At 53.1% G+C, this 23138-nt stretch overlaps 1 protein-coding gene across 1 annotated transcript in view; it reads left to right on the top strand.

The window, feature by feature from the left end:
• Nucleotides 1-23138, top strand: part of PLEKHG4 (pleckstrin homology and RhoGEF domain containing G4) — an 89367-nt gene that overhangs the window by 66075 nt on the left and 154 nt on the right. Inside the window, exons 14-22 of the mRNA XM_019474985.1 lie at nucleotides 15534-16483; nucleotides 18150-18399; nucleotides 19062-19151; nucleotides 19488-19712; nucleotides 20571-20741; nucleotides 21226-21439; nucleotides 22021-22137; nucleotides 22224-22487; nucleotides 23095-23125. Coding sequence (XP_019330530.1) covers nucleotides 15534-16483; nucleotides 18150-18399; nucleotides 19062-19151; nucleotides 19488-19712; nucleotides 20571-20741; nucleotides 21226-21439; nucleotides 22021-22137; nucleotides 22224-22487; nucleotides 23095-23125 — 2312 coding nt within the window. The remainder of the gene's footprint in view (nucleotides 1-15533; nucleotides 16484-18149; nucleotides 18400-19061; nucleotides 19152-19487; nucleotides 19713-20570; nucleotides 20742-21225; nucleotides 21440-22020; nucleotides 22138-22223; nucleotides 22488-23094; nucleotides 23126-23138) is intronic.

Raw genomic sequence — 23138 nt, 5'->3', positions numbered from 1 at the left:
GCCAGGGTAGGCTGCCTGCATTTTGTTCATACGATAGCCTTACATGCTGGTAAATTCAGCCTGTTGACACATCAGGAGTAGCACCCTGTTATTCAGGGCTAAATATAGCCCAGCCCCTCTCTTGTGGAGGCCTGTGTGAGAAATTGGAGTGCCAGAACAGGGTGCTGGGCAGCGTGGCTGAGGGACCCAAGAGGACCGGGTTGGCCCAGGCATCTGGGAAGCAGGAGGAGAGGATGTGTGGTGACTGTGCTGAGTGCCTGTCCTTCTCACCTGCTTGGTTTAATGCAAAAGCACCCATTCAGCAGACCTTGCAGTTGGATTTGGTGGTCTTTAATTTCTAAAGATGCAGATGAATAAACAGTAGGATTTTCCAAGTGCATTTTAAAATACATCTTTGGCAAGCACAGAAGGCCAGGGAGCCTGTGCTCCATTTATTCCACACTTGTACAAACATTGGGTATTGAAGTTCTCAAATTCCAGAAAGAACAGACACTAGAAGTGAAGCTGTACCAGATGTAGATGCCACTTAGTTGCTGTCTCTGAGTTGCCTTGGCAGCCAGAAGTGCTCGGGGAGGGGGGAGGAAATTCAGCTAAACATGAAAACACCGAGAAGCATCCTGTGTGAGGGAGGAAAGTGGAGAAGACAGCCCAGAACACTGCTGTCAGGACGTGTGAGGATTGAGTGAGTTTGGTGATGCTCTGCAGGTCCGCTGTAGCTCATCTATGCAGTTTGCTGTGCAGGTGGGGGACCCTCTTGCTGTGGGAATGTGTACTTATTTCCTCCCCCCCAGTGAAGAGAAAAGTGCCTTCTGTGCTATAGGAGAATGGCAAGAACCTGTGCTCTGCTCGCTCATTGAGCACAGACATTCAGGGGCTGCTCTGGTCCCTGAATGCCCGTTGCCATCATGGGGGATCCTGGCAAGGGTCCTGGTAAGGATGGTGGTTGTCATATTTCTTCTGATAAACTGAGGCACACAAAGGTGCCAGGTCTTGCTTGGCATCCTGGCAAGTCTGTGGCCAAGCCAAACGTCGGTCCTGTATGAACCTTCACAGCCAAAGTTGGAGATCTCTGGAGCACAGGTGTGGACTGTGGCACATGATGGCTGCTCTGTTCTCCGTTCAGGCATGGAAACTACATCGCAGTAGTAGCTCTTGGGCTGCCAGGGTAGTCAGACATGACTCAACAGCAATGGGTGCTCTTCCACAGCCTCAAAGCCTTTCAAAGCCTGGGCCATTCCCAGGGGCACAAATGTTACACAGACCCCAAAGATGGACCATTTCTTTTCTTAGGGCTTCATAGCACTGCTCATACAGCTTTTTTTTAGTAGATGACAACTGGAGGATGCAGTCCTTGGCGGCAGCAGCAGCATCCCTCTTGGTTGTGCCTTTCATACCGCACAGCCCCAGTGAAAACTGAATGATAGTGGCACAGTGTGTTTGCACACTCCTTAGTGAGGGAGGAGGATTTTGATCTCACTGGTTTCAGTAGAACTATAAACAATGCTGGTGTTGTAAATATAACATGTGTGTATTGTGAACTGGTGGCCAACTGAAACCAGGGGTGTGGAGGGGATATGTCTTGCAGCTGTAGGATAAGTGCAGAAATAGCTGCGCAGCATGAAAGCTCTTTCAGTGCTGATTATTTTGATCTTGATCTCCAGAATACTTTCTGCCTTCACAAAGGGAAGTCAGTGGTGTGGTCTGGGAGGTGCGGGGAAAGCAGAAGATTTTATCTAAACTGATTTCACTCTCTTCTGATGCTGAGCTGCTTTGACCGTCCTGCAGTGATCTTGTCAGTGCCTGGCTAACCCTCTTCTCTCTTCCCTGATATCTGAGGGGATATCAACAGCAGGAGTTTGAACTAAGCAATGTCCTTGATTTTCCTTCTTGTAAAGAGCCTGCAGCGTGCCAGACCCCAGGATTTGGGGAAGGAGCCTGAGGATGCGTAAGCAATGTACGCCATGGTTATGAGCTGGCAAGCTCAGACCTCTCCAAATGTCTCAGCATGCGCCAAGGGAGTGGAGTGCCCACCACAGGGAGCACGGTATTCATCCCTCACGCACCTTGCTGCCTACTAGGAATGGGAGGCTCTGTTCTGCTGGCCCTTCTTCTGCATGTGGTGGGCAAGTGTTTCGTAGGGTACTGCCTGTGGCTGCCGGACAGGCCATGGGACAGGACAGCACAACCCCATATGGTCCATCAAGATGCTGTACTGTGGTTTTTTTTCACTGCTTGGCAGTTCCTGATGGTCTGTCAGAGCTCCCTGCGATGAGGCAGGCTGAGCTGGGCCAGACCACATGGAGCTTGCACATGGGCTGGCAGGGTTCCCTCCCCAAAGCCATGACCGGTGCCAAGCTGGATGTTTCCATTTGTCCCCGCTTCCTTTGCGGCAGGAGCTCTTGGTGCCTGACAAGGGCTGGATGGTGGCTGGGCTGAGGCAGGAGGAGCGGTGGAGGAAGCTGCCTTCCCCATCTTTGACTGCGGGCAGAGGATTGTTTTTCAGTACCACAGACCCAGTGCGGGCATACTCGAGGACCTGCCATCTTCCTGTGGCTTCAAGCCTCGTCTGGCTGCTGTCCCTTGTTTACTCAATTCCAAGGCTGTGATGGGATCTGGCACTTACACGGTGCTTTGGGGGAGAACTGGGAAGCTGAGCAAGCAAGGGTGTGTATGTTGTACCGAAAGCACTGACGTCTGCTTTGTTCTGGGGTGCCTGCAAGGGCAGTCCCCAGTACCCTTCACTCTCACTGCCTATCCTGGCTTCACAATAACACTGCCATAGGCATATTACCGGGAGGAGCTAGAGCAAGTCTCCCTCTCCTTGCTTACCTTGTTAGCCTTCACATTTTTTCCTTTCTCAAACTTTATTTGGGTGAAATTATTTCTCAGGTCACTCTTACATCCCAGGTCTCTGCATGCTCTTGACTTTACTATAAGAAAAGTCCCCAGCTCTCTGGACCAGAGGCTTGAAATGGCCCACGTGAGAGCTGTGTGCCCTGTCAGGACTGCAGCTACCTAACTCGCGGTGGCATGTCTAGTGAGCCAGAGCACACAGCACGGTCTCTGCCAGCCCTGGCATGACAACCAGTCCTGCAGAAGGTCAGTAGCAAAGGCCCATGATGCTTGCTGGCAAAAGTCATTCTGTTGGAAGAAAGCACTGACCCAGCCAGAAAGGGCAAAGTCCCATCACACCGGCTCAGCGCCTGCATACCCTGCAGCCGTGTGGTGGTGTGGTGCCCAGAGCCTCGAAGCTGAACTGCCTGTATCATTACAGGATGGCCTGAGGCGGCCCCAGGGGCTTTTTCCTGCTTGTCAGGATGTTGTGCAAGATGCTGCCTCTTTTGGTGCTCAGGGCAAGTGTGGGCATTGCTCTGCCATGGCCTGGGAGCCTATTGCAGCTTGGGACCTTGCCTTGCATTTGCTTTCCAAGGGAAGCCAGAGTCCCAGTGCTCAGGATTGTTGGGGTGAGGCTGGTCAAGAAACGGTAGCATTTCCCTTGTTGGGATTTCTTTGGGCTCTGCTCCACGAGCCGTTCCTTCAGTGGTGTTCTCTGTCTGCCACCCTTGGATCCCTTCCCTCAAAGGACCCCTGGCCATCAGCCTGTGCTGATTCTGGTTCCTCAGTAGCGATCTCCAGCTGTCCCCGGCTTCTTTCTGCTGCGTGCAAGGAGCTGCCACTTCTGAGCTCTGCTTGGAGTGGGCAGAGTGTTGCTCAACCCCTCTCCATCTGTGTTGACATCTCTTGCAGAGTGGGTTACCTGCACTCACGTGTGGATCTGTCCCCACAGCTGGTTCTCCTCTGCTCTCCTCCTTCTCTGGCTCTCCTCCTCAGCCACTTTGTTCTTTGTGGCTTAGAAAACAAAGCCTTTGGCAAGTGAAGGAGGTGCCTGCCCTTCCTGGGGGAGGGCCAGCTGGACTGCATTTGATTATGGCAGCGCCTCCTCATCCCTCCCCATTGTCCTTGCTGCTGTAGGAATGCCAGCCTTTTTGCGCTCCATCCCCTGAACAAGTGTTGCTGCCTCTGGGGCCCAAAGAGGGGCTGGGGCCCTTCTTCCCATCCATCCAGGCCCTGCTGGCAGGAGAGCCTCTCTGCACATCTCCGTGCACCTTCCCTCCGAGTCGAGTACACCCGTCCTGACTCCAGCAGCAGACAGACACAGCAAACCCTCTTGTAAGTACCAAGTGTCCGGCGCCCCGGCTGACATGTGAGTTGTACTGAGATTGTTTGGAAACAATGTAGAGAGAGCTTTTCACTCGGTTGCTTGTGCGCGTCTGTATGCATCCAGCATGAATCAGAGTGCTTTGTGTGAATCTTTTGTGCGCTCAGACAGAGCCCTGTGGGCTGTGTGCATCTTTGCGTGGTCCCTCCGAATCCCAGGGTTGCGCTGTCTGTAACACAGCAGCGCCTGTCCCTCTTTCTCTTTGTCAGAGGTTATTGCATGATCATTTCAGTGGGCATAATTTAACTGCAGCTAGAAGTTGTTGCTGGGATTGCATGCCTCCAGACTAGCTGCATGTACACACAGGGCAGGTGGTACCTTTCAGTCTGCCCGGACTTCTGTTAAAGGTTGCAGACAGCACAAGAGAGGGCTGCTCTCCTCAACTGCTCCAAGGTTTGCTGGGCTCCTGTCCTGTGAGTGACTGAGACCTGCTGCCACGGAGTTCCCAGCTCCGAGAGATAGATCTGATCTTAGATGTGACAGCAGAAATCCAGAGCATGATAAATTAGCTGACTTCCGCAGATGTCATTACTTCCCACTTCTCCCCAAAAGATTCAGAACAATGACCTGCTGATATCTTGTTTTCTGCTGTGCTTGGTTTCTGATGGTGTACCCGATATAATGTCGCAGATGATGGTTTTGAGGAAAAAAAATCAAGTCCCCTTCAGGCAATAAATTATTGATGTTTCTTTTTGCTTAGCCTTTGATGAGGAAAGAAGGGTTTGTGAATGCTGGTCTGTGGGAAGCTCGAAAGGATCCTGATAGCTGGGACCTAGAAAAATTATACTTTTATCTCAGGCTGTTTGGCCCAGGTTGAGAGTTTAATTTTGCTGAAAGGGCGTTATGATTCCCTGCTCTGGGAATGTGCTTGGAGGAGATTTGAAGAGTAGAACTTGGCACCAAAGTGGAAAAAGAGGCATTTGATGTGTCCTTACTGTAGCGTACCTATTATGAACAGAGACATAGGTCGCTGTGCCACGATGCTTGTCTCTTGCTAGCACTCCTGCACAGGTCGGAACATGGCTTTGCCCCCCAGCACCTCTGAGCAAATGAGGTTTTTGCTGTGGCTTATAATAAAGTCTCTGGGGAGAGGCTTAGCACACACTGTTCTCTCTCTACCTCTGCACAGAGATTGGCTTTACTTTTCTGGGGATGGGCTGCATGAAATTCCCAAATAACAGCTTTCATCTGGTTACTCGTGCAAGTACTGAAGATGATGAAGGAAGATCTGAGTAGCACAACAGCAGGGAATATATACCATGCCTTCCTGATGCTGTGAAACTGTTTTAGGGGAAGCCACTGTTGTCTGGCTTCAGCATTGTCTGACAGCAGCTGTCTCCTCTCTTTCTCTTCTCTCTCTTTTTCTCTCTCCTTCCTCAGTTACGCTTGTAAAGTCGTGCCCCTAGACAGACATCTAGTCTGATTTGCTCTCCCGTTTCAGGGGTGTCCTTTTTCATGTGCAGCCTGAAGCAGTCGGGGGAATGAGCCTAGAGGTTGGAAAATCGATCCTCTGGCAGAGTTCGTGCAAGGTTAATGCATGAAATCTCTCTCTTCTTCTTCCCACCAGGTTTTTGCTGGAGAAGTCGTCTTGCAAGATTAATAAGCTTCTAATGTTTACTTTCCCGTCAAAGGGTATTCACGTATCAGAAAGTTTCTGCTTTGCTGTGGAGTTTGAGATAGCTCTCATGCACAAACAAGAAGTCTTGACCGTTTAAATCTGATCTGCTACAGTTCCCCTGTATTTTTCTGTCTTGCAAAAAAATTAGTTATTTGGAAACTGTTCTGTTTATGACTTCTCCAGTAGTTCACTCCTAGATCTACTCATGCCCAGGCTATTTTCTCTTGTGTTTCATCAATGACTTCATTGCCAAATTGGCGTCACAGCAGTGCCCCTAGCTCCCAGCAAGCTCTGTGACAGTACGTGAATGGTAGATGGTACCTTTCTGGTTGCACAGCGCAGGTGTGAGACTGGTGCATGAGTTTGCCCCTCAGTGTTACAGGGCAGCAGTGAATTAATTAGGGTTTTTCACGTGCTAAATTCAAGCACAATTCACAGTTGAAGGTGAGGGGTTCTTGGGTTGAGATGCTTTTGAGCACCTCCCCCAGCACCTCAGGCTCTGCTTTAGTGCAGGACGAGGTCTGTGCGACGTGTTTGTGGCATGTGCAGGGGGGCAAAGGCTTGAACTGTGTCTGGGGTCCTCCTCCCTCCTACTGTGCTGGCTGAATCCTCCCCCTCGCTGGAGGGCATGGCAGGAAGAAGAGGCTGGGGGATACTATACCAGGCCAGCGCATGGCATCTTTTTGGGATGTAGGCTGCTCACCCCTCAACTGCCGTCCCTGATCCCAGGAGTGCCAACATGTTCTGCCACTGCTGTTTTTGCAGGGGGGCAACGCTTGACGTGTTGAAAGCATCTGCTGCCTTCATCCTTGATCACCAGGGCACCTCTGAGTAAATGTTCCTCTGTGCTCTTGGCTGCCCATGAGCATAAACTGACAGTTGTCTGAAAGTCTGGGGCTCCCCCTCTCTGAGTCAGGGGGGATCAAATCTCCTGCAGGGTCACAACACTGGTAGCCAGTCACTAATGGCAGGGAAGCAGCATTTCCTCCCAGCAGATTTAGGGATTTCCCAGCTCGTGTTGCAGCTGAGCTGCAAGGGGAGTGCATTGCACTTGAGGTGTAAGATCTGATGCTAGCAGAGATCTTTCCTCAGCTGACCCCAGCCTTGTGCATGTGTGCAAAATGTTGGGTTTGGGTGCTTTTTTTTCACTCTGAACTTGGGATAGGAGCTGCGCAAAGTGACAGATTTTCTGAATGTTTGTGTGCTGGCATCCATCTGGATGCTCGGATCCTCCTGGAGGCTGGAATTCCCTTTAGTCACGGGAGTTAAATAGATCTGTTCAAGCAATCTGGACATGAAGCTCCCCTCAGAGTACAGATGGGGCTGAAGCTCACAATGGCTCCCATCTGCATATCAAAGCCCTGGACATATGGACAGGGTTCTCCTGAGCACCCGCTGCCTCTGACCTGGCTCCTTTGGCTGCTCCGCAGGGGCTCATATCCTATGAGTACATCTTAGTGTGCTCTTAAACCAGGGACCTATTTCTAACCTTGTCAGCCACTCTGAAGAACGGAGGCCCAACAGACGCGCTGGTGTCTGGGTTCAGTTTCAGCTCCTCATCTCCCAAGGCACAAGCGCCCACAGTGCAGTGCAAAGAGATCCCAGCACATCATTGAGTAATTAGCAGAGTTTTGCTTAGCTTGTCACAGGGGAAAGGATGTGAATTGAAGACTACAGGGAAAGCATCCACGCTTCCCCATCCAGGCCCAAGGGCATACTGGAGGTTTTGCAATCCCCAGCTGGGCATGGAGGACCTCATTAGAAGGGAGCCAGTGCAGAGCAGACGGGAGACACCTACCACAGTCCAGTCTGTCCTCAGTGGCCTGCAGTGTACTATTACAGCAGCGTATTTGTACAGCATAATGATGTGGCTGTCGGGACAGATGTAAAAGCGAAGCATGCAAAAAAACCTCTGGAGGTGCCATCAGTCTCTGAACAGCGTGATTTGCTGCTGTTGTGCAAGTTGCCAGCTTCAGTGACTCATGCATCTTCCTGTGGCTTGACCTTGAATCTGGCTGGTAACGTGAGGCTCTCGGTGCTCTCTGGAGAGGGGAGTTCTCCCCTTCGCTAAAAGAAGGTTGAAAACATGCTGTCCTTTTTCCCCTCCTCCTCTCGGCAGTGGTCATACATCCACAAATACACACGCTCACTCCTTCATGCCTTTTGCTTTCTCAGCCACCAGTGAGTTACACTCAACACGTGTAACTTCTTTCAAGTCAATCTTTAGATGGTTTCATGACTCTCTAGTGACTGGTGTAGGCTGTAGCCAAATGAAGGACCAGCCACCAGATCCCAGTTGGTAGGGGCAGCCGGAGAGAAGGACAGTGGCCAAAGCAGATTTCAGCATGCAGTTTGGGTTTGTAACTGGTGAAGCATCAGAAAGGAGGGAGGATAATATTCACCGAGGCAGGGAAACAGCAGCTGCTCTTATTCTGGTAAGAAGGGGTTGGTAAGCAGAATTTCATTGACAAAGCAAGCTTGGCAATGAGTGCATAAAGCTGATGAAAAAGATGGGCAGTGCCTCAAACATGAAAAGGCTGGTTTGTAGCAAAGTCAAACACTAAAGGTTCTGATTTTACTGGGAGGAAACTCAGCCCCTGGTCCTCTGGACTCAGGAGCTTTTAAATGTTGAGGAAATCCCCTTAGGGGGAAAACAGGGGGAGAAAAATCAGTGCAGAATCTACCCAAGGCTGCAAAGTCATGAGCGACTGTGGAGCAAAAAGGGAAAACTGAGGGAAAACTGCACATCATTGGCTGTTGGGAGGTTTTCTGCAGCTGCAGAGCAGTGGAAGCTGTGGGGAGGGCAAATCTCAGACACGTGCTGCCCAGGTTCCTAGGGAGTCATTTTATAAATACATACACATATAAATATATACATATGTGTGTTATATATACATACCTGTGTGTCTGTATATAGATACATAGTGAAACTGGCACAGGCTGCTCTGTGGAAGCTCTGAATTGCACTGAAGCGGGATTATTGTGGCTTGTTGTGATTCAGCAGTTGAGTCAGCCTGTTCCTAATGGAGCTACCCTAGGTGTTGCTTGGCAGTTGCAGCAGTTAGAGAAAAGAAGGGCAAGCACGCGTCCTGCACGCTGGCTCCAGCACAATGAGCCACATTTGCCCTTTGGGTCCTCGTGCTGTCGTCAAGAGAGCAGAAATCATGTGCAATCCTATTTTATCCCATTATATTCTTCTGTAATTAGACTCTCCTGGACTTGTCAAGCCTGACTGCCCAGAGGGGAAGCGAAGGGATTTTTGAGCTCTGTTCGTGTTCACCCAGAGTGCTGCTGCAAAAGAATTTCCAAGCACGTTGCCCTAACGAGCACCCTTTGATGGTGCTTGGGCTGCAGCATGCCAAGACCAACCCTGACCGGTGTTGCTTCCCTGACCCCTTGTTCTTCTTTCTTGCCCAGCTGTGGGTATCTACCTGTTTTCCTGTCTTATGCTTAAATCCAAGGAGTTTGTAGTCTGCGCTTGTCTCTCATCCTTTGCCCTCCCGCAGTGTTTGTACAGCATCTAGCACTTGGTAACAGGCAGAAATGCAAATACAGCATTTAAAGTTTGTTTTCCTTAGCAGCTAGTTTTAGGCAAACTGGTGATTTTAGTGGTCTCTTCTCCCTTGGAGAGAAGAGGGGAAGAACTGTGAGCTACACAGCAACTCAGAAATGGTTTAGCTTTTTATTTCAAGAGGGTGAGTACTTTCCTTGCTGTTTAAAGCTGAGCTTTTACCAGCTACATCCCATGTACAACACGGTTTTGATTAGTTTGATTTCTCCTGCTAATGAATCCCAGGCAGGGCTTCAAATGCAGTTTGGAAAAGTCAAATGCTACAGGGTGGGGAAGAGAGTAACAGTGAACCCCTGCGTAGAGAGGAGATTACTTCTAACTTGGTGGCTTTGCTGAAATGCTTATGCTCTGAAATTACGTGGTTTCTTGTACCTCCATGTGCAGCTGCCTGCTTGCAGAGCCGCAAATCTTGCTAGAAGTGAGCAGGGCCTTTGGCTTTTAGAGTTGTGAGAACAGCATCGCAATGTCTAGGAGGGATCACTGTTTTCTCCAAAGCTGTTGTGTGTCGGGTGGCAGCTTGCTTGGAATTTTGCTTGAATTTGGGGTCGGTTGGGATGTTTTTCTCTCCCTGTTTTTTGCACTGTGAAAGAAAGGGGCCTGCACCCAGTCGGGGTGTTCTCCGTACACTTCAGTAGTTCTCATGTGAAGCAAGGCCCCTTCCCCCTCCGCCTTGTCTCCGGTTACCAGGGCTCCTCAATCTGGTATTTAGGCTAGCAGCATTTGCTTGTGAATAGCCGGAGCTGAGATGATGCACTGAAGCAGTGGCCCTGCCTCCGTCTGGCCATAGGGGATGGTAAGGTACAGCACAGAGCTGGGCGCAGCCAGGATATGGACCCCCTCTGTAGAGATGGGAAGGTAGGATGAGGTCTGGTTTTTTTAACCGATTAATCAACTTGCCAGGGGGACATCTGCAGGTCCTGAAGTCTTGCACTTTCCCTGCTCCTTCCATCATGGGTGCTATTAGTATTGGTGGGTGGGAGCCTGAGGAAAGCCCAAAGCAGATCCAAGCAAGTGGTGAGCCGACCACTTTCTGCTATAGCTATTTGGTCTCTGAGTTAGCAGAGAAACAGGCTTGTCACTGTTTGCCGGCTGACAGCTCTTGTGACAGTAAGGTTTTAGCCTGGATAATTTTGCTTTCAATATATTTTGATGTAAAATGGCTTTTTAATTGTGGTCCTTCTGAACTGTCAGCGTACATGGCAATCTGCAGCCACAGGTCCCTGCTAATAGTGTGCATGCAGCAGCCTGTGACAAGGGACACATTAGTGTTGTGAGCAGGAGCTGGTTCTCAAAGCAGCCTAAAGCCATGTTGGACTTTAGAGGGAATAAGCCCAAATGAGCATCTGTAATGAGAGGAGCACACCTGGGAGCAGGCATTTTTGTGCAAGAGAGCAGCATTTACTTTGGACTTGTGTTCTGGTAAGTGCCCTGTCACTCTTCACTCTCTTGTGCTGCAAGTGCTGCGACCGGCATCTCAGCTCTGCAGGGTTCAGTGCCAAGACCTTGGGCTGCCGGCAGAGCAGGGCAGCTGCGGGAGTCAGTGCCTACATGGACCATGTATAGTGGTGGGTTGTGGGTTGTTGGGAAGTGCTTGGCTCAGATCACGGCGGTACCTGTGATGCTTTGACCTTTTCTGGCTGCACCAGTTCTGTCTCCTTTGCTTCAAGCCAACCTCATCTTGCTCTCCAAACTCACGGCTGAAGTTAAGGGCACTTAGAGTGAACAAAGTGGTGGTGAGGGGTGGTCTTGTTAAATAGGGGAGTTGTGCAGTTTTTTCTTGCCACAGACGTGTGATTAGTTGTGTCTCACTAACAAACAGCGGAGTGGAGCACAGCTTGCATACAGGAGCTGCACACAAGCTGGATCAGGGTTTGTTTGATTATGTTGGTTTCTTTTTTGCTGTCCTTGGCAATGTTCCCAGCTGTTGTGCCGCTTCCCTCTCTCTGTGTTGTAGAAAGCAAGGGAGTGGGGGGCTTGCAGTCCTGGGACATCGCCGCAGAAGGATGGGAGACTTCGTCTGTATTGTTGCTGTGCTTCAGGCATGATACCCACAGCTGTATTGCATCCCTGCCTGTATTGTTGCTCCCATCAGGATCAGTCTTGGCTTTTCATCACCCTTGTCTCAGCTCCCCTGTGCAGTCACTTTGGATTCAGAAGGAAACCTTGCAGCAGTTAGTCACCCACCTAGGTGCGTTTTTCTTCTGCAGAAAGTTGGAGGGTTTGTGATCTGCCCACTCCACCTACTTCTGCCTATTCAGACACCCAGTTTCCTATGTGACAAGAAAAATACAGTTATAATCATTGTCTCCCCACAGGAAGAGATGAAAGAGGAGTTGGGACAAAGGCAGGCCCCCTTGAAATTGCCCCTTCTGGCATGTGTCTTCAGATGCACAGTGTCTGTCTCCTGTCTTGGCTATCCAGGAGGTGTCTTAGAGATCACTGGACCTTGAGTACGAGAGGAGTCTGGTGGGTTTGTGATAGATTTGGATTGGGGAGGTGTAATATCTAAGTGGTGGCTCAGGTGAGGATCCGGGACCCCTGGAAGGCTTTCTGTGCAGTGTTGGCAGTGCGCCCTGAGCCAGGGCCAAGCAACTTCTCTTGGCTTGTATTTGCAGATGGCGCTTCAGTGGTGCCAAAGACAACAGACTCCAGGAGCTTCTGTCCTCGATGCACTGCAAGCCTTGCCCATGGTGAAATGAGCAGGGACCAAACACAGGGTGGTGGGCTTGAGGGTTGCGCCGGGCTCCAGTGAAGTCCCTGGCTCTTCCTTGCAACATGGCAGGTCCCTGAGAGCCCCTGCCTCCTCCGGGCAGCCTGGCAGGACCAACCTGTTGCTGACTCCTCATGCAGCTGCTGGATAGGTCAGCCCTGTGTATGCAGGAAGCACGTTTGTCTTTAATCCTGTAATTGAGAGTTTAAGTAACGACTTGTCTGTAAAGATCAAAAGCCAAGGTACCGGCTTCTTCCTGCCTGTTTCCAGACATGGTTGGGAAGATTCAGCTTCCCTGCACACAGGTGCCTCCTCTTACATACGAGCAGCTCTTGCAGCCTGGCAGAGAAGCTGTAGGGCTGGCTGCTCCCCAAAAGCCCCACAGCTGGAGGGCAGTATCCTGGCTTGTCTGAGCGTGGTTTGTAACCTTACCATGACACAGCTGACAGCAATACCCCTGCCTGCATGAGGGTGTTCCCTCCTGGGTGCCGGGACACACTTGGTCCCTAGAGAGGGCTGCCATTTCATGTGCTAAAAGGGGCAGTTGAAGCAGATGATGTGACTGGAGAAAGCCTTGGTGGCCACTTAGCATGTTACCAAGCAAGCTGCAGGTTGTGGAGGGCTGCTCCCATTGTGCAGGGAACAAAGCTGAGCTATTCACAGGCCTGCGACAGGCACTGGGGATGGAAGAAATGCCATCGAGATTTAGAGTAATTTCTGTGCAGCCCTTGGAGTCCTTGCCAAGAACAGACAGATACCATATGAAGATGAGAGGTGGTGGGGCTTCCTCCCTGTGTGGTTTGCAGCCCTGATTCCTCCTCTCTGTGGCCCCAGGCAGATCTGTGGAGTTTCCTAGAAATAAAAGAAGCCTCTTTTCTCTCTTTCTCCCATCTGTGCATGGAAGTGAGGTCCCCAGCCTCAGAGAAGGCCTTCACAGGGCAGCTGCCTTCCCGACTAGCTGCTGTAGAGGCCAGGCTGGCCTGCTGGCTGTGCCTCTCCTGCACGTTGCTCTCAGCACCCTCTTTCAGAGCCCCGTGTGCATTTTGAGCTCAGCTTTTCCCATCAGTGAGCAAACAGGAGCCAGTAATGCAGCCTTCCGTCAGGTTCACCCATTAACCTCCACAGCCACAGAGGTGAGACGTGCCCTTTGCCCACGCTGACAGCCAGCCCTTGCTCAGGGCAGAGCTGGAAGGGGCTGGTGTTGGTTTGCATATAGCTGGAGGGAGCAGCTCAAAAAACCACAGCAAAATAGGCCATCTGCCACTGCTGCGCGGATCTGCTGGGCTCCGCTGCACTCAGTGTTTCACCTCGCCTTGATGTGCTTCTGCCTCCAGGGTATAAAAGACCCTCCGCATCACAGATAAATACAGATTCTCACCAGGGTCTGGCATGTCCTCTGCCTCTGCACGCCCCTCCCAGCCCCCAGCAGTCGGCAAGTCTAGAGCATGAAGCCTGGATCAAGAGAGGGGCAGGTCAGGGGCCTGTTGCTGTACTAGGCAGGGTGATGGAAGGAGAGGGGGCTGCTGCTCTTTTGATTGTCCTGTGCTGTGGTTGCGTGGGGCTGTTTGAGAAGCGTTTTCTCCAAGCAGCTGCTGGTGTTTCTGAAGCAGCTCCTTGCTCCGCATGAGTAATGGGGCTGGCTGCACGCACGCTGTGCAGCTGCAGCTCAAAAGAGCAATGTGGACGGCTGTGGGAGCTCCTGTGGCATCTGTCCCTGGAGTGACTCTGCTCAGTCTGCCGGCTACCCCTCATGTGCTGGCATTCAGCTCTCATACAAACAGCAGCGCTTGGCTTTCATAGCTGTCCCCATCCAGGGGTTAGGCACCACGTGAATGAAGCACCTCCTGCCCTGCCTACCTCTGGCACCAACAGAGAGTGACCTTGGCACCGGATCTGTTTGACCACCGCGTCCCTGATGGGGATGCAGTGTCTGCTCCATGTCTGCATAAAGCTTGGGTGGATTTTCTTGGTGTCTAAGGCTCTATTCTGCATAAAAATAAGTGCTTTAAGCTCTGAGTGAAGACTGTCACAGTAAGGCTGTTCAGCAGGTGGAAAATGGTCTGAGGCTGATCACTTCATTCCTGGCACTAAGCATGAGTGTTGCTTCTCTGCAGAAACATAGCAGGTACGCAGGGCCTGACAGGTCAAGTGCTAGAGATGGTCTGGCTCACTCCAAGGGCAGCCTGTGATGTTTCCACACATCCACTGGTCCTGGGCAGTTGGTGGAAGGTGCCAGGCAGGCCTGTCCTGGATGTTTTCCCTGCCTTGTGCATCTGATTTTAAGAACTAACTCTGTGTTTTCACTGATGAGCAGTAAAGTTCCCTGGCCAGGCCTATGGCAGCTGGTCACATCTTATTCACTCTATAGTTAAATCTTGTCATTATACCTGCTTTATAGAGAAAGTAGTGGTTTATGAGCCTGACTAATTCAGATGTTTGCCTTTCCTCTCATTTTTATCGATGACACAGGTCTTAGTGCACGGCGCTTCATTAGCCCCTTTCCCACGATGGTGGTAAGGCACTCTTGCCTTCCGTCTGTCACATTGGGCCACCTTTTGCCCCGCTCCTCTTGTTCGACTGATACGGCAGAGCTGTTTTAGCAAGGCCAGCATATGCACCACTGCTAGAGTTAAGCCCCATGAAACTGCTTCCAGCATTCCTGGAGCATTAGAAATGAACTGCTGAGCTTGGTATTCGACTAACCAGCACAAGCACGTAGTCCACTAGCAAGCAGAGCCAGGCAGGTAGGCAGGGCACAGCACACCACGCGGGTGCCAGCAGGCGCGGAAAATGCACAAGCTGCAACTGGGCTTGCACAGTCTCAGATTCCTTCCTACTTGCTGCAAGGATGGGTCAGAGCACTCGGGGTGATCCGCAGAACCCAGCTCTGATCAAGCTCCAGGCCTCTGTGTGCCGTCAGCTCTGGGGAAATGGTATGGGGAGCAGCGATCCCATTCCCTGCAGCTTACTGATGCGCCCTCAACTTCGTCCTGTGTGGTAGTGGTGAGAATGGCTGGGCAAAGGAGGAGGGTGAGTTCCAGGTTTTATACCGAGCAGGGCCACACTGAGGTGTGAATTCCTGCAGTCTTGGCAACAGCTTCCCCTGGGCCCCCCTGCCCAGGGAAGACAAACGTGCCCAGCAGCGTGGGTGCCCAGTGTCACAGGGACCTGGCGGGGAGGTGGAGCTGTGGCAGAGCAGCCAGCACAGCTGAAGCCCTCTGCATAAGGAGCTGTTTGTTTTGCTGAATTGTTAAGCCCCATTGACAATAGCAGCCCCCCCTCCTCTCACACTCGAGGAACTGTGGTGGCCACACACTGATCCTTTCTCTTGTCTTGCACTTTAGGCACCGAATTAGGGTTATTCTTCCCCAAATCCCTCTGACTGGCTGTTGCCTTTCGTTCTCGCTCTCTGCAGGCGTATGAGTGGGCCTTGGAAGGGATGCGACACCTTGCCTGCATCAGCATGGAGGACTGCAGCTCCGCTGAACACTGTGCAGGTGTGATCAAGTGCCTGGAGAGTTACAAGGGGCAGCACCCGGACATCAGCGATGCCCGGTTCCAGGAGATGAAGGAGCTGGCCTGTGAGCTGAAGAGTGACAAGGGACTCAAGCAGTGGAAATTTGCATGGTCCAAATGCCAGGAGACCAAGCTGGTTTTTGAAAAGAAACTCGAAGCAGCCTTGAGAACAAGGAGGTCTCTGCTGTCAGACCGCAAACCAGCTACGGGGGAGCAGTCCCGGGCTGGCAGCGAGGCTGGCAGTCTGTCTCACCGGAGGCACTCTGAGGGGGCCACCTCCGGGTCCCACTGGGACAGGACTTACAGCGGGTCCCACTGCTGCAACAGGCCCAACTGCTCTCCAGGGTGGACTAAGGAGAAAGCTCCCTCACCCTCCCTGAGCTGCCCAGGTGATGTCAGTGCTGGGGAAGAATTTGCCTGTCAAGCTGCTCTCAGCCCTGGTCCACACTCGAGCAGAGTTTCTTTTGCCAGCGGGGCCTCCAAGTCTCCAAAGTTGCCTGAAGAAAAGTCAAACCTGGAGAGCATATTAGAAACCCTAGAGGTGAAGCCATCCTGCACCTCCACTCCAGCCTCTGGGAAGCCGCCTCCCAGGAGGATGCTCCGGAAGGCTCAAAGCTTTGACCTCCCCTGCGGTGAGAGCCTGTGGTCAGGCTGCCAGAGGACGCTGAGCGAGCCGGCCAGATACGGCAACACCGGCGTCTTTATTAAGGGGCTGGAGGTGAGCAGCACTGAGCTGGTGGACAGGACTTTCGTGCTGCGGCAGCAAGCTGCTCACAGCTGGGCTGCGGACTGTCTGCTGGAGGGACAGAGGGGCTGCCTCTCCGTGTCAGAAGCCAAGAGCTGGGGCAGGTAAGTGGCTGTGACACTCAGTGCTCCGGTCCTCAGGGTGGTGAAAAGGCAGCCAGCAAAGATGTGAAGAGCTCTGCAGTGACAGTTACTTTGGCAATGGGTACAGGACAGATAGATGGAGATGTAGCTCCAGCTTCCCCGCACACGTGCGTGTGGTGCTGAGCAGGCCCACAGGGATGTCCCCACACAGTCTGGCACCTGCTTCTGGGGGGCGGCAGGGAAATGGGCTCCGTTGCTCTTCCCCCACAGCATGGTTCCTCTGTAAGAGGGGAAGGAGCAGTTCCCAGGCAGGAGAGGGAGTCTCTGAACATTGCTGGCATTGGAGGATGAGGGTTTGCAGAAACATAGTATTCAGGGACCTAGCAAACCAGTGGTACAGGTGCAGTGGGAGAGCAGGAGTATAGTGCATCATCCCGCACACTTTTGGGGGGGTACCGTACCCAGACTGGTAGGGAGGCACTTTCAGTACCCTGTGACAGCAGCTTCACAGGTAAGAGGGTGTTTGCCCTTTGGAGCTGAGACCTCTGGGTGACCAACAGCTGGCTTTTGTTCTCTTCTTTTCCTTCTCTGTCCTTGAGGATCTCAACTTAACTTTGTTGTCATACTGCAACGTGCCTAGGCTATGGAGAGCCCAGGGATGTGAGCTGCTCTTGAAAAGGGGGCACCAGGCAGGTCTTTTAGCTGCTCTCACTGGAAAAGATTGCGGGGGTGGGGGGGGCGGAATATATTGGTGGCAGAGATGAGAAATGAGTGCTGGATGCAGGGGGACCACAGAGCTCCTCCACCGCTTCTGCTGCGGATGGGTTGACTGGGGACAGTGAAATCTTCTGGAAGGGGCCTCTGATATCCTAGCACATGTCAGGAAAGCTCATGGCAGGGGACAAACACCAGCAGATAGGAGGCTAACTGCTTTGCTTCTCAAGGGAGTGATGCAGCAGCCCTCCTGTCCATGGGTGCTGAGGCAGTCCTGCTGTTCGGTGGAGGAGTTGGCTTAGGGGAAAGCTGAGAGTCAGGGAAGGCAGGCACACGTTGGAGTAGTTATGTTTGGTGCTGCACTGCCTCGCAGTGGAAACCTCGAGTACCTAAGAGTGATCCTTCCAGAGGCGTGCGGAGCAACCCATGCTAGGAACTGCTGTTTGCTAATGAAGTGATACGAGGTTTGTTTCTCACTCTCATTTTTACTGGGACAAGCCCAACAGCACCTGGGTCCGGAGCTCATGTTCTCCCAGGGTTAACATTGCCTCCCAGAGCATCCAGTCATCAGGCTGACTCCTCCTCATGGAAGTTATCGTGACTACTGCTGTCTCTGTTGTTTCAGGAGTGCAGCCATTTGCGGAGCAGCCTGTTGTCTCCAGAGCAGGGGCTGGGTGGGCTCAGGGGTGTGTGTCCTGCTGAGGTTGGGTCGGGACCACAGCCAACCTGGGGCTTGCCCTTCCTGAACAGAAAAGCTGACAGAGTTCCTTGGATCAGCCACGAACTTTGTCAGTGCTCAGGGTCAGAGCTATCACAGGCAGTTCTGAATCTGAGCTTGGATGGTGCTAAGGGATCACCTCATCTCCGTGTTGGGTCTTAGGGAGAGCTTCTCTAGGGATAGTCCAGTGCTTTGCAGGCACTCGTAGACTGCTGCAGTCTGGGTCCCTTCAAGGCTGAGTGTTTCCTATTGCAGCAAGCTGCGGCACATCATTGATGAGATGGTAACCACGGAGCGGGAATACGTGAGGTCGCTTTGCTACATCATCGATAGCTACTTCCCTGAGATGGAGCGCCTTGACCTCCCCCAGGACCTGCGTGGGAAGCGCAGCGTCATTTTTGGGAACCTGGAGAAACTCTATGACTTCCACAGCCAATACTTCCTGCGAGAGCTCGAGAGCTGCTGCAACCACCCGCTGCGGGTTAGCCACTGCTTCCTCCGACACGTAAGGCATCAGCACCTTCCCCCTGGGACTGGGCTCCTCCGGACACGTGCTTGGCTCCTATGCCCAGCAGTGCCTATACATTTGGCTGCTCACCTGCGTGTTAGTGGGCTGTGGCTCTTTGGGAGCGGGAGGACTACCCTGTGCTGGGTTGGCTTGTCCCCTGCCAGCTCAAATTCTAGGTTGGACTGGGATGGCTCTGCGAGGCCGAGCCCAGGCAGCAGCAGATGCTCTTTGCCTTTCCTGTTGTTCTTTGCTACCAAGAGACACTGCAGGGAAGCAAGCAAAATGTCTGCTCCTTAAAACCCACCTGCTTCTGCAGGGGCATCCCTTACCCTGTCTTCTGTCTGTGGTGTCAGTGCAGAAGGACTTTAATGAGTGGAGGGGTACAGACCTGCTGCTCTTGTTGAAAAGGGCTGCTAGGGAGAAACATGGGGCATTGGTCTTAAGCTCAGCTGCCCCATGCATGTTTGCTGCTACCAGGTGAATGGTGTTCGTTGGGGTATGTTAAGGGGCAAGGGGTAACAGGACAAAGTCATTCCTGATGCCATAGGAGGCTCTGGTGTAGCCTGGGAGAGGCAGAAGTACTAGAGTCACCAACCCAGGGCATGGCTGTCACTGTGTCCTGGGTGTGCGTTGGTCTCACGCGGGGATCTCTTTTGCAGAAAGACCAGTTTGGGATGTATGCATTGTATAGCAAGAACAAGCCAAAGTCGGACTCGCTGTTGGCCAGCCACGGGAATACCTTCTTCAAGGTAAATTCCACTGCCTACATCACGATTGCTCTTGGTGTTTGGGTCACCGATCTGTTTAAACAAGCCCAACTTTCCTGCTTGAGGTGTGCTCAGCACTACCTCTGCTTTCCTGGCACAGCTCTCCGCACAAGTGTATGTGGGGGGACAGGGGCAGAGATGCTGTGAGTGCTTTGGAAAGGAGCCCAGCATACAGCAGTGTTGGTCCTATGGCCTTGCATTTCCCTGCAGAGCAAACAGAGTATCCCAGTCAGGAAAGATGTGGGTGTCAGTGCCTGCCTGGGGGCACAGGGCTCTCCACAGGAAGCTGCTGCCTTCACTCTCTGCTGCGTTTCTCAGTTCAAGCAGGTGCAGCTGGGGGATAAGATGGACCTGGCCTCCTACCTGCTGAAACCCATCCAGCGGATGAGCAAATACGCCCTGCTCCTGAAGGACCTGATCAAGGAGTGCAGCGAGGCACAAGAGCAGGAGCTGGGCTACCTCCGTGCAGCTGAGGAGATGGTGAAGTTTCAGCTCCGTCATGGAAATGACCTGCTGGCCATGGACGCCATCCGCGACTGTGATGTACGTTCCAGTGTCCTCCCCTCCGCAGGGGAGCAGAGCCACACTCCTTCCCCTTCTCTAGACTTGGGGAAGGGTACAGGGCAAGGGACCAGCAGGGCTTGGAGGTCTCCTTGATCTGCTAGGATAGACAGCCTGGATGCTGTTACTTGAGCTGGGTGAGCTGCTTGTCATAAACGTGCTCCCAGGTGCTTACTGGTGACATCAGGCAGCCTGGCAGCCCTTGCAGATGGCATCCTGCAGGCTGCCTTGAGCCCTTCCATCTCTTTTGAGCTGGTGATAAGAGGGTCAGGCAGTTCGCAAGAAGGAATTCAAACTGATGCTGATGCCAGGGGGTAGGCCAAAATCAGCTAGGTGGGACTTGAAGGAGAGGCATGCAAAGTGCAGCACAGGAGGAGGAGAAACCACAGGGCTCAGGGTGGAGGAAGATGGATCTGGGACAGAAAGAACTGAGGGACTGGCCTTCTGACCCAGATCTGCTCCTGGCAGTTTGACGGGACTCCTTTCCTCTTCAGCTCTCTTCTTCCCCCTAAGATAATGCTCTGGTAGCTGCCTCCAGTTGCCAACCCAGAGGTTTGTCACAGATCTGCACAGGGTAGCAGCAGAGGGTCATCTGTGTGCCATGCCCAGGAGAGAGGTGCAGCTCTCCCCTGAGCTCTGGGCCAGTTGTTTCAGCCTGGTGTGGTCTCTAGCAGTGTCATGCAGCCCTACCTCTTTAAGAGCCCTCCTAACATGACAGGTAGCTGCCACTTCTTCACCTCCTGGGTCACAGCCATGTGGGAGCAGGCTCTCCATGTCCAGGCCTGGGGTTGCCTGGAGCTGATCCTGCTGGGGTCTTACCAGGACGTTCCCTGTGTCCAGGTGAACCTGAAGGAGCAGGGGCAGCTGGTGCGGCAGGACGAGTTCACCATCTGGCTGGGCCGTAGGAAATGCCAGCGACACGTCTTCCTCTTTGAGGACCTGATCCTGTTCAGCAAGCCTAAGAGGATCGAGGGTGGCTTTGATGTGTACATCTACAAACGCTCCTTCAAGGTAAGGGCAGCCCTGCAGCTCCCTCTTGTGCAGGAGGTGTCCATGGCTGGTTTCCCCGTGGACACATGGCTCCGAAACGGGGAGCAGGAACACCTGCAGCAGAAGAGCTGCTCCCACCACTGCTAAGCCTTCTCCAAGCCATGCAGTGAAACCAGAAGGGAATACTTCACGCATTAATGCCTGGGCCCCCTCTGTGCTGTGAGATGTGGGGCCAAGGTCTTCTGAGCGATGCAGAGTGTGAGGGAAAGGCAGTGTGTGTGTGGCAGGGAGGTGGTGCTGACTCTGGATGAAGCGCTGGGAATCGCCTGGGCTGTCTCTGCTCAGCTGTGTCCATATCGTACCTGCTCCTGCCCGGACCCTCAGGCTCCTTCCCCGTTGGGTCTGCTGAGCTGGGGGTAGCTCTGGCACAGGGTGCAGGCAGAGTTTATCCTTTCTGCTCCTAGCAGAGCCCCCATTGATGCTTTGCTCTTCCTTTTTCTGGCAGACTGCAGACATCGGTCTGACGGAGAACTCTGGAGACAGTGGCCTGCGCTTTGAGATCTGGTTCCGAAGGCGAAAGTCCAATGACACCTACATCCTCCAGGCCAGCTCAGCTGAGACTAAGCAGGCCTGGACCAGTGACATTGCCAAGATCCTGTGGCAGCAGGCAGCCCGCAATAAAGGTGTGATTCCTTCCCGGGGCGTCTGTGCCGCAAAAGGTGCGGGAGCCCTGTTCAGCTCGTGCTGTCCTGAGTAGGTTTGGAGCCTGTTACCAGGCAGCTCTGTGCAGCGAGCAGCTGTGTGCCAGCATGCAGCCTCAGGAGCATGTGCTGGGCTTGGCTAGGCATGTCCCTTCCCTGCCCCTCATCCCCAGGGAACTTGACTGGTGCAAGCTCTGTGTGACTGTGTAGACACCCACCTAGACTCCATGAGAGAAACGGGAGATACTAGCACAGGGTTCCCTGCCCTGTGAGTGTGGGCTGTGCTCCTGAAAGGCTCACTGCTCTCCCCATGATCTAAGCCACTGCTGCAGTGGCAGCTGTCTGGCTGAGCCCCTCCTCTCCGCCCCAGGCTTCCCGCTTGGCAGGACTCTCGTAGGTGGCATGGCACTGAGCTACTTGGCCAGAGCAGGGCGTGATTGCTTGTCTGCGGAGACTCCTCAGGACTGAGGAGCAAGGGGAGAACAGGTCTAATCTCAGGAGCAGCTTGGCCCAGGAGTGCTCTGGCCTGGGGTTGCATAGCGCTCGTGGGGCGGGTTGGAGCAACCTCACGATGTGGCTGTGGGTCTCTTCCCCTCCAGAAATCCGCATGCAGGAGATGGTCTCCATGGGTGTGGGCAACAAACCGTTCCTGGATATCAAACCCAGCGAGGCAGCTATCAATGACCGTGCTATCGATTACATCATGAAAGGCAGAGGTGAGTGCCAGCCGTGCCTGCCCCCTTGCTCCGTGTGAGCTAGGCAGGACTGGTGCTCAGGGCTTTTTTGGTATGTTTTCTGGCAGGCGCCAGGACCAGAGCATCAATCGCGGTGTCTCTGTTTGACCATTCCAACCCATACAAGAGGACGCAGGCACAGCTCTCCGCTGGCAGCACCCCTGCTGCATACAGCCCTTCCTCCTCCTCCCTCCTGGGGCCCCTCAACCTCCACATGTACCTGGACCAGGCTCTGCTGCCGGGCGTCCTGGCCCCCACCCGCCCCTTTGACATTGGCACCTGCATCGAGGAAGATGAGCTGGAGCACGAGACGAGCAGCCAGCCGTCACTGAGTACGTACAAGCCCCCTGCTCCACAAGGCGCCCTGGGATGTGTGGGCTTGTCCCCACACCTTGCTCTGTGCTGTGGGGTCAGACCGGGCTCACTGGGGTCATGGCAGTCCCTGCCCCATAGCCAAACTGGGGCAAGGAGGGCCCCTGCCCTTCCACGCCAGCTCTGTCTCAGCTTTCGTGGGGGGAGTTAGCTCAGACGCCGGGATTAGTGAAGTGCTCGCCGATCTGCAGCCATCCCAGTGGCAGGCTTGATGCTGCATACTGGGGCTACTGTGGCCTTGGAGACCAGTGCTCGTGTCTCTGCCTGCCTGCCCCTCTGGTACGAAGCACTCTGTCCCTTGCTCTCGCCAGCCTGGTCCAGTAACCCCTTGGCTTCCCCTGTGTGAACTTCCCTGGCCAGTCTATACCAATCTCCAGCATTATTTGCTACGCTTCCTTTAGTTATTTTGTTGCCTATGGCTTTAAAGAGGCCCAGACAGGAGTGTGGCTTATCTGTGGGCTTGTGTGACCAGTGCCTCTGCAAACAGATACCTTATCAAACGTATGTGGCACAGGTCATGTAGGCCAAATTCATGGTCATTGCAGTGACCTTCCTCTCTTCCCCCAGCAACAGAGAGCTCAGAGTCATCGCACTGCATGTCAGGCAGTGGC

The sequence above is a fragment of the Aptenodytes forsteri genome, unplaced genomic scaffold (genome assembly GCF_000699145.1).
Source record: "Aptenodytes forsteri isolate BGI_AS27 unplaced genomic scaffold, ASM69914v1 Scaffold14, whole genome shotgun sequence".
In the NCBI taxonomy this organism is placed as follows: domain Eukaryota; kingdom Metazoa; phylum Chordata; class Aves; order Sphenisciformes; family Spheniscidae; genus Aptenodytes; species Aptenodytes forsteri.
The sequence above is the reverse complement of the archived record's forward strand: the minus strand, read 5'-3'. Positions and strand labels throughout refer to the sequence as shown.